This window comes from Notolabrus celidotus, chromosome 10, assembly GCF_009762535.1.
Source record: "Notolabrus celidotus isolate fNotCel1 chromosome 10, fNotCel1.pri, whole genome shotgun sequence".
NCBI classification, from domain to species: domain Eukaryota; kingdom Metazoa; phylum Chordata; class Actinopteri; order Labriformes; family Labridae; genus Notolabrus; species Notolabrus celidotus.
The window spans coordinates 30,442,694-30,456,044 of record NC_048281.1 but is presented as its reverse complement, the minus strand read 5'-3'; the positions used below and the strand labels follow the sequence as shown (position 1 = coordinate 30,456,044).

The 13,351-nt window shown below is 41.4% G+C and overlaps 1 protein-coding gene across 6 annotated transcripts in view; it reads left to right on the top strand.

Moving 5' to 3' along the window:
* Positions 1-13,351, top strand: part of sema5ba (sema domain, seven thrombospondin repeats (type 1 and type 1-like), transmembrane domain (TM) and short cytoplasmic domain, (semaphorin) 5Ba) — a 288,051-nt gene that overhangs the window by 230,562 nt on the left and 44,138 nt on the right. For all 6 annotated transcript variants that reach the window (XM_034694411.1, XM_034694409.1, XM_034694410.1 and 3 more), the window contains 3 exons: positions 1,620-1,755; positions 5,119-5,326; positions 5,472-5,679. In XM_034694411.1, coding sequence (XP_034550302.1) covers positions 1,620-1,755; positions 5,119-5,326; positions 5,472-5,679 — 552 coding nt within the window. The remainder of the gene's footprint in view (positions 1-1,619; positions 1,756-5,118; positions 5,327-5,471; positions 5,680-13,351) is intronic.

Genomic DNA, 13,351 nt, shown 5'->3' with positions numbered 1-13,351 from the left:
AAGCAACTCTTTCAGCCACCAAATAAATGTTTAAGCAGGATTTTTTATGTGGAAAATACAAGAAATGCATACTAGAGCTTTGTGATAACCTATAGTTAATAATTTATTTGTAACACACTCACACAAGTGTAGATATTTGTTGCAGTACAATACAGATAGTTTTAATTCATAACATAGAAACTTCTCTGACTTTTGTTTCTTAAATATTAGAAAAAGTATGAATACAAGAGAGGTGTGTTGGTGCTGAAGTCTGTCACTGAGAAGGCTGTCAGGCATGAAAAAGAATATACAAAGAAAGGTCAATCCTGAAGATCATGGTCGGGTTTGCAAAAACAGTTAACTCACTTTTGAGAAACTTAAAAAATGTTTCAAAAAAACACATTTTTTCTATTACTATCTTTTGGTATTATCAATCAACTGAGGTTGGGGGGCTTTGACTAATTCAAAATGACTTCACTAATCAGAGGTATCTTGAAAATGTAACTTTATTAGGAATCTATATCAAAAATAAATGTTTTTTGAAAATGTATAAAAACGGAGTTATCTGTTTTTGCAAATTAACTCTTCATTAATGTTTGCCATAGGAAGACATCAGTTTTGAATTTAAGCTGTTTTATAAAAAGTTACAAACTCCTCATAAAAGTTTGAAACCACTTCAAAGAGACTCTCTTAAAGCAAGTTGTGCTACTGACCTGAGACCTCCAGCTGTGATGACTCTCTGTAAATACACAGTGTGGGATAACAAGTTGATAAATATGTGAATATGTTGCAAGGAAATGGAATTTAAGAAACTAAAAGAAGCTAAGATGTTTCACCAGATTCTGGAACGCAGCCTTTTGGCTCATAGCAGTCTTCACTGATGTTTACTTCATCCAAGATAATGAAACAGCTCCCAAAGAGTCATGATGCATTAACAACAGTCGTTCTTTCTGTCTCACTCTCTGACTCTTTCTATTCCTCTCCATCTCTTCTCCTGTCTCACTCTCACTGTAATCACTCACTATCTTCTCACTGATGCTTTATCACCATCCCACAAGCCGTGCCGAGGCAGCAGGCTGTTCACGGCGTAGTAAAAAGTCAAATTGTTGTGCTGGGAAAGAAGGAAGAAAAAGTCAGCAGTAGCAGGCAGTTAAGAAACTCATTACCTTGCAGCACATTATGGCCTAAAAGCGTCACGGTAATAACTTTACTCACACTGCCAGTTTATCCGGGGTTTACTCTGGATGTGACACCGGTGAGGTGGCTGTGTGTGTGTGTGTTTGCTCATAATCTGTGCACCTGCTTCCCATATCCTCAGCTTAATACTGTCCCTATTCACTGTGCAGCGCTGATATGATAGCTTAGCCTGCAGCCAAAGCAAGGCAGCCACGTTAGGCCCGTTTAGTGCCTGTATAAATGATAGGACTTCCATTAAGAGGATGGGACACATTACAAAACGGCTTTATTACACAGCTGGTCGCTGCTGATTTCTGATACAGCTTCATGTTTACTGCCAACATGTAAACTATTATGAATATCACTGTTGAAATAATACCTTCATTTTTTATTTTTCTCCCATCTTCCTCTCCATCCTCTCTCCCCCTGCTGTCTCGTTCTGCCTGTCCAATCGCTCCATACAGCAACAGCATCGCAGCGTCCGCAGTGTGTGCCTTCAACCTGAGCGCCATCACGCAGGCCTTCAACGGGCCCTTCCGCTCCCAGGAGAATCCACGCTCCACCTGGCTTCCCACACCCAACCCCATACACAACTTCCAGGTTAGTGTGACCACATTCAGACGAGTCGAGTACCCGCCAAAAGTGGGTTGCCATAAAAAACATATAAATCAATCTCCACACTCTCAGTTTGGAGTGATCAGTAAATTGTTCAACTAGGCATTATAAGAAGATTCTTAGTGCCATTGTCACTAATGACCGTAGTTTTATAATCAGGTCAGAAGCCTCAATTAAGCCTCAATCCAAACAAACTCTCTTCCATGTTTTTCAAAGAAAATGTCTTTGTCTGGCAGGCGGTGTCACTCCCCAGAAAACCCTCTAGATCAGTGGTGTCCAAACTTTTTTCAAAGAGGGCCACATATGATGTTGTCAGAATAACTCAGGGCCAGTGGCTCCTACTGAGACTTTGGAATCATAAGTTTTCTATCAAATCTCTATTTAATAACAATTATTTTAAATTTTTTCTCAATAAAACAGTAACTAGGAAGTCCTCAGTTCTCCATAAGCCATGTAAACATTAGCAGACATTATCTTCTTCTGGAGGAAAATGGTCGGGCAATGTGGGAAAAAAAATATTGTATCATTATTTTCCTATGGCAGGATCATGATCTGGATTTCACCTCACTTCTTTTTCATGTTGTTTTTAAGACTTTTCTGACCAGCAGACAACATTTTAAGAACTAAATAATTATTTTCCTGAGTTCTAAACTATTTTTATTCACCAAATTTAGCCTTTTCTGCACAATTTCATAATTTTGATCTTGTCTTGTGTCCTTTTTTGTGTGAAGAACATTTTCACATCATGATAAAAACATTAATTTGAAAACCTGTCAACTTTAAGAGTTCTTGTGTTTCTTCTTTATTGCTGTCTTGCAGAGTTCCAAGTGCTTTGGCTTTATACAAGTAGTCCATATGAAGCTTTTTGAGACGTTTCTGGATTGACTTTGGTTTTGTTTGTGCGCTTGAAAGAAACTGCAAATGTACAGATGATTCAGAATGTGATTAATATCTGTGCTATAAATAACACGTTTTAAGATGGAAGCTTGGGGCCATCAATAAATTGACCTTGGGCCGCAATTGGCCCCCGGGCCGTGCTTTGGACACCCCTGCTCTAGATGTTTCCCAAAAAACAGCCCAACTGAACCATCTCTAATCCAGTATCTCAGACTGTTTGGTGTGTGGAGCTTGCAGGCAGTGCTACTGAGCAAGGTTGCAGGCAGTGAGGTTACCAAATAAACTTTATCCAGGGCAGATTAACCTTCCTGTTATGTTCATTTCTCTGGAACAGCAATAATGTTCCTGGTTCAATTTGACCCAGGGCATATTGAATTATCCAAAAGTGTCAGAACCCCAAAAAATCCCATACGCATTAATTTTGAACTCCATTACTAATCATTTAAATCAATATTTAGTCCATTGGTGTTCATTAATTCTCACAGATCATGGTTCAATGAGGATAACTCACTTGTTTTTCATTCAAATTAATGTTAAAACTTTTTTTAATGTACATTGGAAAGCCCTAAATATAAATACAATAGTTTTACATGACATAGATTGTTTTTTATTTTATTTTAAATTTTGAATTTTTTTATTTTTATGAAGTGATTTTGATATATTAACAGGACACTTCTTCTGTCACATGCTGCCCAGATTTGTATCCTGTATTTAGCTGGTTTGGAAGAGAGGCCTATATTATTATGATTATTATTATATATAAAGATATGTGTGTTTATATGGATTTTTTTCAAAGGAGGAATGATGGAAATATTGAAAAATTGCTATGTTATAGATACATCTTAGAAAGAGTACATGAACATACTCAACTCAACTCAACTCAACTTTATTTATAAAGCACTTTAAGAACAACAGCAGCTGGACACAAAGTGCTGTACAGAAACATAATGGATAAAAACAAACAATAAAATCATAAAATCAATAAGAACAATAAGATAAAATAAAGTTAAACAATAAAAAATAAAAAATTAAAAAAGGCAGTAAAACAAGAGCAGGGTCTCATGCTGAGTTGAAAGCCGGGGAATAAAAATGGGTTTTAAGACAAGTTTTAAAAGTGGACAGTGAGGGGGCTTGTCTGACGGCTAAAGGAAGATCGTTCCACAGTTTGGGAGCAGCGACAGAAAAAGCCCTGTCCCTCCTGAGCTTCCGCTTGGACCTCGGTACCTCCAGGAGCAGCTGATCAGCTGACCTGCGGCACCCAGCAGGGGCGTAGAGATGGATCAGCTCAGAGACGTAGGGCGGGGCGAGACCATTTAAAGATTTAAAAACAAATAAAAGAATCTTAAAATGGACTCTAAAATGCACAGGCAACCAGTGAAGGGAGGCTAAAAATGGGCGTTATGTGCTCCCTCTTACGTGCTCCAGTTAAGAGGCGAGCGGCTGCATTCTGGACCAACTGGAGATGTGTGAGGAGGACTGACTGATTCCTAAATAAAGTGCATTGCAGTAATCCAGCCGGGATGTGACAAAGACATGGATTACTGTTTCAAACATAAAAAGATGGAAACCTCACATAAAACATGTTCAATCCAAGTTCAATAATTAGCTGGTTTGGGCATATATTAACTATAAAAAGGGTCAATTTGACCCGCAACATAACAGGAGGGTTAAGTTACAGAAATGCATTTAACTGCACTGCAGCAACAGCACAGGTTAGCAGCTATGGGCAGAGATGGATTTGTGTTCCCTAGAGATTCTTAACTTATATTTACTGTACACTCTGGAAATCTGCCACCTCTTCTGATTATCAGATAACACAACCATGTTTATGAAGTGCAGTGTAGAGTGTTTTGAGAGTACATTAAAAAAACTGCAGCACATCATTCTTTGTCCTAAAAACAGCCTGAGGGGGACTGGCCTTTTATTTCACAAGGGAAAATATAACAGAAAGAAGGGTGTGTAATAATGTAGTACCATACTATAGAAATCGAATCTCTTGCCATATAGATATCAAATACTGTCCAGAATTGAAAAACCACTGTTCCCCAACCATCTACTGCTCTGTCACCCAAAAATGGATCCACCAGCAAATCAATCTCTCATTTCAAGTCCCCAAGAAAGAGCAGAAGCTGCAATCCACAGCTAAGCTCTGCAGCTCAAACAAAGCCTTCAGAAGGCTGTCATTTCATGTTGATTCATCTGCAGTGTCTCAATAAATTGTTGCAGTCACGCCATTATCACAATGTAGTCCTGCTGTAAAAGTTGCAATTACTATGAAGAGAATTAAGAACCAGGCAGACAGTGGTATTGATTTTATGAAGACAATAACTGTGTGTATGAGATACTTTGTTAGTTGCTCTCTCTGTCCTGTATTTTTCTGCTTCTCTGACTCATTTTCCTGCACCCACACTATGTTTTCACTCATACCTAACCCCCTCTCTGACTCTACAGTGTGGTACAATAAATGATGAAGGTCCAAATGAGGGTTTGACGGAGCGTAGTCTGCAGGACGCCCAGCGACTCTACCTGATGAATGATGTGGTCCAGCCGGAGTCTGTCGATCCGCTGGTCATGCAGGATGACGTTCGGTTCTCCAACCTGGTCGTGGACATCGTTCAGGGCATGGACTCGCTCTACCATGTGATGTACATCAGCACAGGTTAGTGAAAAGCAGAAGAGATTAAATTAGAAAGACTTATTATCCAACATTTAAAACATCAAAAGGTAGTATCTGAAATATTTAACAGATATAACAGGGGTGTGCATTTTAATTTGTCTGATAATACCTCTACTTGTCCAATCAGAATATGGCACCATCTTAAAGGCGCTGGCTACGCCCAATAAGAACCTACAAGGATGCTACCTGGAGGAGATGGAGCTTCACCCATCAGGGATACGGGAACCGATCCTGAGCCTGCAGATCCTGCACAGTGACAGGTCTCTGTTTGTGGGGCTCAATGACAGAGTCCTGAAGATCCCGCTGGAGAGGTGCTCTACCTACAAAACTGAGACGTGAGTACAGAATATAACATCCCGTTATAGAGGAATATTACACCCAGGACTCCCATACTACTTTTATTAAACTTGGTATGTAAGCTGATGTACAAGGTAGATTTATTATTTAAGTTATTTAATAATCAGGATAATTTTGGGCGGTGGAGAGTTACTGGAGCTCTGACCTGTTGGTGGCTGCAGCGTAGAGGAAGGGCTCGTCTTGTTCCAGCAGATTTGCAGTCTAATTCCCTGACTTCTGCAGCCGGCATGTTTAAGAGCACTTGGACAAGACACTGAATCCCAAATTGCTCCCAAAGGCATCGCTATCGGCCGGTGAATGTGTGTGAATATGTTTAGATGGGCACAAATGGGCAGCTTTGCACCTTCCATAGCAGCCTCTACTTTAAGTGTTAGTGTGAATTAGTGTGTGATGGATGATGCTGACGTGCCATGTTAAGCTGTTTGAGAGGTCTGAAGACTAGAAGAACTCTACATTAGTGCAATGCATTTACCATTTACCATTTACCATCCATGGAGAGACTTCAACCCGTCTTAATTGACATAAGTGCATTTTATCACCTTAGTGCCAGGCTCTGTTACAAACAAACTATAATGCTACAACATTGAGCACTTCAAAGTTCAGGGGAAGACATTATTTCCTCTTTGTTCAGCTCAGGAGAGCTGCTCAGCATGGTGTATTCAGGGCTGCCACTTGCTTCACCTTTGATTAGTAGAATCATGGGCTGTTTCCGAAATCGCCTACTATACTAGCAGTGCGTACTGATATGTCCAAAATTCAGTATGCAGTAAGTAGTATGTGAACAAGAGCAAAATCTGCAGTATACCAAAACTCCCTGGATGTCTACTGATTCGGGAAAATATCTCAGTATGCATCGGACCAGTCGAGGCATGATGGCTGTCTAACATGAGTCTGGTTCTGCTCGAGGTTTCTGCCTGTTAAAAGGAAGTTTTTCCTCACCACTGTAACTAGCTAAATACTGCGATGTGCAATGCTCATGATGGATTAAGGTGGGGTCAGACTGAGTCTTACCCTGTCTTGGTGTTGGGTCTCTGTTCATAATTTGACATAGTGTGGTCTAGACCTCCTATGTTTGTAAAAGCGTCTTGAGATAACGTTTGTTGTGATTTGGCGCTATACAAATAAAGATTGATTGATTGATTAATTGATTGACCAGTCTGCCTCGCGTACTGTTTCCCATAATGCACAGCGCTCGTTCTGCTTTCTCTTTTTCCTAATTTTTTGACGGGAGGAAATCCGTTTTTGGGTGCTGTGAAAGTTATCAAATTACATATAAACCACTTCCTGACTTTTTAAATCATAAATGGATGCTAAATAAGCTTTTTATTTATCTGCTTCGCCGTTGTTTACTTCCGCTTTCCGAAACCGGAAATCCAGCGAAGTCTGGCTCAGCATGTTGCATGACAGATCGGACAGAACAGTCATACTACATACTAAATTCAAACGCAGTATATAGTAGGCAATACCTACTGCCTACTACATTAGTAAGTAGTATGTAGCAGGCCGTTTCGGAAACAGCCATGGACCTGGGCCGGCTCTGATGACACACCATGGATTGTGCAGAGCCCTGCTTCTATTCACCTTTTGTTGCATGTCTATTCTGCACTTCCTTCCAGACCCTCAAAGAATAAAAACGATAATCCAAACCAGAGACAGAAGTCCTCACTCTCTGAAATGATCCGTGTGATAAAAGCAGAGTGTATTTAATTGGTCGTTTTATGCGTTTGGCAGTGGATTCAGTTTTACCTGTTGGTCCTCTTTGAAGGTGATTACCTGTCCTGAACTAGGATTAATATCTTGGAGACCCTGCATGTAATCATTGTAGACTTTATGGAACCAGATAAATGAATAGGGCAGCATCTGCTCACAGGAAGAAAATTAATTGTGTCTGCTCTTCTCCAGTAATCATTTTGTGCATACTACAGAGATAAGCGCTGTTCTGGCTTTTGTTTTGTGTCTGAATCAGAGGATAAACAGACAGTGTGTGTCGAGCCACCTCGCTCGCACACTGCCAGAAAAGTTTCTCTGAAGGCATGGATGTGTGTAGCAGTGAGCCACAAAAGCACAGATAAAGAGGAATAGAAAAGAGAGAGGCCTTTTACTCTGCCATCTCCAGCTTCAGTGTTATTCATGTGAAAAAATCTGAGTCTCGAGGGGAGTCAGGGGAGGAAAACTCACCGGCAGTTTCTTCAGCCTTCAGTATCTCATCAGTGCTCTGAATCAGGATCCTCTTCTGGCCACCTCAAAGTCAACTCTATCTTCGAATACAAATGGCTTGATTTTTTTCCACTGTGTGTGTGTGTGTGTGTGCATGTGTGAGTGAGGGGGGGGGGGGGGGGGGTACTCAGTGTGATTTGTGTGTGGGTGGGTGCTTGGACAAGTTCTCATATGCGTGCTGCCTGATGAGTCAGCTCTCTATTTCTAGTAAATCCAAACTTCTAGACACATGGGAACACACACACACACAAACACACTCTTACACACACACACACACACACACACACACACACACACACACACACACACACACACACACACACACACACACACACACACACACACACTGGGAAGGGAAACTATTGCATTTAATAAGATGTGGGTGAGATAGGCGAGATGAGAGAGACTCACAGAGAGGAACAGGAAAAGAGAGAAATGCAGACAGAGAGAAAAGACCAGCTGTGGTCTTATTTCAGACACAATGGGGTGAAATGATAAGAGGAGTGGGCTCCACCAAGGGCACCTTAGAGGTGTGTGTGTGTGTGGGGGGGGGCAGCAGGACAGGTAGTCTTTAATCCAGTCTTCAATATGCGACTCACCTCTATGGTTCACTCACCCTTACAGTCTTTCAAAGGCGCCGCAGCTGAAAGCAAGCTGAGCTGCAGAAGATGACAGATGTCAACCTGCCTGTCACTTTGACACCACAGTTTGTCAGAAGGACTCAAGAAACTAGAGAAGGGCAGATAGGTGACATTAAAAAAAGGAGGTGTGATGAATAAATGCATGTTAAACTTCAGCTAATATTTACATCAACAGTTAATCGTACAATTGAAGAAAAAGCTATCACAAGTGTTCTACGGTCAAATCTTAATTATCTTAATTTGTCAGGTCAAAACTTCAAAACTCAAAGATTTTAGTTTTTATGTTCTTACCAAACACAGAGATGCAGAAAGCCCTGGCTCTCTGAGAAGCTAAAGCAGTAGGCTACTTGCTTCACTGTTGCATGCAGGTAATCAGACACCCATTCTCACAACAGGAGCAATTAGCCATTAGTAAGTTGTTTCTCTCATCGACACTGACAGAGGCTTCAAAGGGGCTTTTACTGCTGGACAAATAGGATCTATTCCAACTTTGGAAAGCTCTGTGTTACAAAACATAAGTCAATTTCAACATCAAACACACTCTGCTGGTCAAAAATGGATGATTCAGTGTATTATCAGACTGTTTTTTACTGTGGATGCTAACAAGGAGTACTGAGCAGTGTTGAAGTGGAGTCACTAAAACCTGGAGAGTGAATCAAGTCTTGAGTTCTCAGTGGGAGTTCTGGATGAGGAGGAGCGCTCTTTGACTCCAAACTGTTCACTGTATGAAACCTGGACTGACTGTGTGGGATCTGTTTGATGCACAGAAAACAAATTAAATTTATTAACATAGTTTCTGACTGATCCTGTCAACGTGGAGATTTAAATTATCACTAAAGTTATTGCACAGTGTGTCCTGTTTAAATGCACACTGCACCTCTCAATGAGGGGACACACTGCAGGTATCTGAGAACATTTGCAACCCCCCTGCTATTAAGAATTACAACTTACCAAACATCTTTGACTGTTACTTTTAGCTAGCAGCTTACTCACAGTAGCAGTCAGGGTAGCTTTAGCATCTCACTTACTTTTCTGGTGCATTCTGGATAGATGTTATCTGACATATCATACATGTTGCAAGGTTATGGCTTGCATTTGCTATCAAATTGCAAAAAGCACCATTTATGACACCTCTTAAGGCAACTATTGCTTAACAGGACAACTCATTATAAAGCATGAAGATGAACACACATGCCAGCCCTTGTTTGATACTGCATATTTTAGGGCCTCAAACAAACACACAAAACAAAAACAATGACAAATCATCATTAAAAAAAACTCAAAATCCTCCTCTCCAACTTCTGAGGCCACATACAGTCAATGCTCCTGAGCACCACCACTCCAACTCTGGTACTTATGATAGAAAAGAGTGCCAAAATAAAGGCAGAGTACTCTTTTGCCATTATAATTTGTTTGACAGTGCAGTAAATCTGACCATTGACTACAATGCACATACATGAGCTAGTGAGCATTTGATCCTACATATGCATGAGATCATAACTGCTGATATGTAGGAACAAAGCAGGAGTCACAGTTTGGGTGTTATTGACCAACTGGAATCTGCTCAGAGGGCTTGTTTGCAGAACTGGTCTTTTCTCCAAGATGCTTATTGAGACTTTGAGAGAAGAGCTTCTTCAGATCTCTCCAGAAACTGACTGTGCCCACCGTTAGAAAGCTCAGTGTCCCCAATATCACTTCATCTCCAGCAGTACCAGATTCAAGAGTCAGGGCTCGCAAACAAGACAAACTGAAGTACCACGGCCATCATATCAGCATACATGAACAGAACACTCAAACGCTTCCACATATGCTCTCGTATAAGCTGATGTAAATTAATTCAATTCAGGCCTCGATCAAATATTCGGTGTCAGATCTTACTGTAGTAAGGCAAAGCATTGGACGTACTCCAACTGCTCTGTATATCTCTGGGGTTTCTGTTCCTGCTCCATGAACAACACCCACCTGCTGCCCTTCTCTTTGTATAAACACACTGCTTGTCATTGCACTGCTGACTGAAGGGGCCAGTTTCCTCATCTCATTTTCATTGTTTGGGGCAGATTTACATTCATTCACTGATACAGAATAAAAAAGCCTCATGGCTAGTTACTCATCTACTGCCACACATGCTCTTCATCCCCGTCTCTCACACATTTCTTTCAGCTAAGACTCTTAGCAAAAATAAAGGCTTATCTTCCCAGAAGCTTAGACTATTGTAACTCTTTGTTTGTTGGTCTCGACCAGTCAGCATTACACCGTCTACAGGTAGTCCAAAATGCAGCTGCCCACATGCTGACTGGAAAGAAACGGCAGGATCACATCAGTCCTGTCCTTGCATCTTTGCACTGGTTGCCTGTTGACTTTAGGATCCACTTCAAGGTTTTATTAAGTGTTTTTAAGTGTTTAAATGATCTGACACCGTCTTATTTATCAGATCTTGTACAGCCTCACAGTACTTCCAGAGCACTTAGGTCATCAAACCAGCTGCTCCTGGCAGTACCTCGGTCCAGACTCTCTACTCGTGGGGACAGAGCCTTCTTAAGGCTGATTTATACTGCTGCGTTGAATCAACGGCGTAGCCTACGCCGGGGGTCCACGTAGCTCCCGTACCTACGCCGAGGCCTACGCACGTAGCTGACGTGCACCTCCTCCAAAATGTAACTCCCCGTAGAGCCGACGCGGACCGCAAGCTCTGTGATTGGTCCGCTCGGCGGCTTTGTCTTTCCCGCATTTACAGCACTTCCGGGATCCCGGACGTCGGCCGTGTATTTCATCTCCTCCTCTCTATTCTTCATGTAATCATCTCTGTGTGATAAACAGCAACACGTATCACCTGTAGATTAACATAAAACGCTCTGAATCTCTGTGGAATAGTAAACAGAGATCGTAGCGGGACCAGAAGCAGGCGGCCGGCTATCAGAGAGACCACACTGCCCTCAGGCGTTTCGGCGGAGAATTGCTGCGCGACACGGACACACCGACGCACAAGTATGTGGTGCTCATGTCTGCATCAGCCCCTGCTGCGTAGGGGAGACGCAGAAGTATAAATCAGCCTTTAGTGGTGGCCCCAAAGCTGTGGAACAGCCTACCTTTCCAGGTTAGAGCTGCACAGTCTGTTGAGCACTTTAAAACACTGCTGAAAACCCATCTTTTCTCCCTGGCATTCAGTCCCAGCTAAGCAAGAATCCTTGGCTTTTTATTTCCTAAATTGAGCTCTTACTTCTCGCTGGGCGTCCTACTTCTTTTATTGTTTTTATTTATTGTTATATTTGTGTATGATTATATTGTATTTTAATAACTGTACAGCACTTTGGTCAACTGAGGTTGTTTTTAAATGTGCTTTATAAATAAAGATTGACTTGACTTGACAAACATGCATGGTTTAAAGCACTGAGAAACTACGGTGTGAGGAGAACTGCAATGGGATGAATAGAAGGTCAGAGGTGATTTATGAACGCATCATAATTTATGTGATTTGTTATAAAATACATAACTTTATGTATGCATGTGTGTAGTTGTGTAAACATAGAGCTAAAATACTGTTCTCAGTTGAGGCAGCGAAACAATGCAACATCTCAGTTTAACAAATCAATAATGTTGAAATGCATTTCATGTTTCCTTAACTATTGATCTTTTGTAGCAAGTCCTGCAACCCCTGAGAGTAAAATAATGTTTTCATGATTATCTTTTACTGAAATGCTGTTTTCGTAGCACTGCTGCTGCAGCTGCTGATTTGTGGCCAATTAATGATAGCTCACAGACAAATGCTGCAGCTTCTGTGCCATTGTGTGTATTTGTCCTCTATTTGTGGTAATTATATTTGACCTGGCCAATTGGCACCTCTGGCTAACAGCTACACTCTGTCCTCCACCGAGCCTCTGTCTCTTTATCTAGTCATGTTAGTGGAGTGATTTCTTTTGGCTGCTGCGGCATGCTAGCTTTGCTGCAAAGGTGCATCTGTCAGTGTTTTCCCTCCTTTACAAAGAGAAGAAAGGCAAAACCATGCTGCCAAATAAAGGATGTAACTATTTAGAGATGTAGCGTAGAAAGCCAGCTTTGGCAGTGGGAGAGATGCTTTTTTCTTTACTTGATGTTGGTTACCTCATTTGTCAAAACTGAAGGTGTCAGACAGATGAGATTGGATTCAGAAGGTTGCTTTAAGCACAAGCTTTTTTAGGCTGTTTTCTGCAGTTGTGGAGGAAAAAGAAAGGAAAGAGCATGAGAGGGAGCAAGATGAGAAAAAGTAAGGAAACAGAAATAACTACAAGAAAAAGGCAAAGGAGGAAACGCTGAATAAATGATGAGGATAATGGTGAGGAGGATGAAACGGAACAAATCAGGCTTTCTGTAGCGAGTCTATTCCTGCAGCCAAGTCAGCACACACACATCTGCTTACATAAACATTAAGCTTTATTACAAGAGCTACAATTGTCCTACTGGTGATAGTTACATTTCCACTTCAGGGAGTTTCAGTTCGAATTGATGCATGGGAATGTGTGTTTATACGTGCATGGTTGTAAGTGTGTGATTAAAAGTGACCCAGGAGCGATCCTGAGGCCAGTACAGCTCAGCCTGCATGCAGGAGTTTAAGACAACACCACTAAGAGGCCACTGAAAACCACTGACCAGAACCACCCTGCCACAGTCTGTCTGCGTTTAAACATGGCTGCTTGTTATAACCAATGTTTCAGACACGTTGAAGTGTAGCTGTTCAATATATCTTAGCATCCGCTCCTATAGGACCCCCTATACACTAGTGTGGACCTCCCTGTCAGTCTCTGTGAGGGGAGCCTAC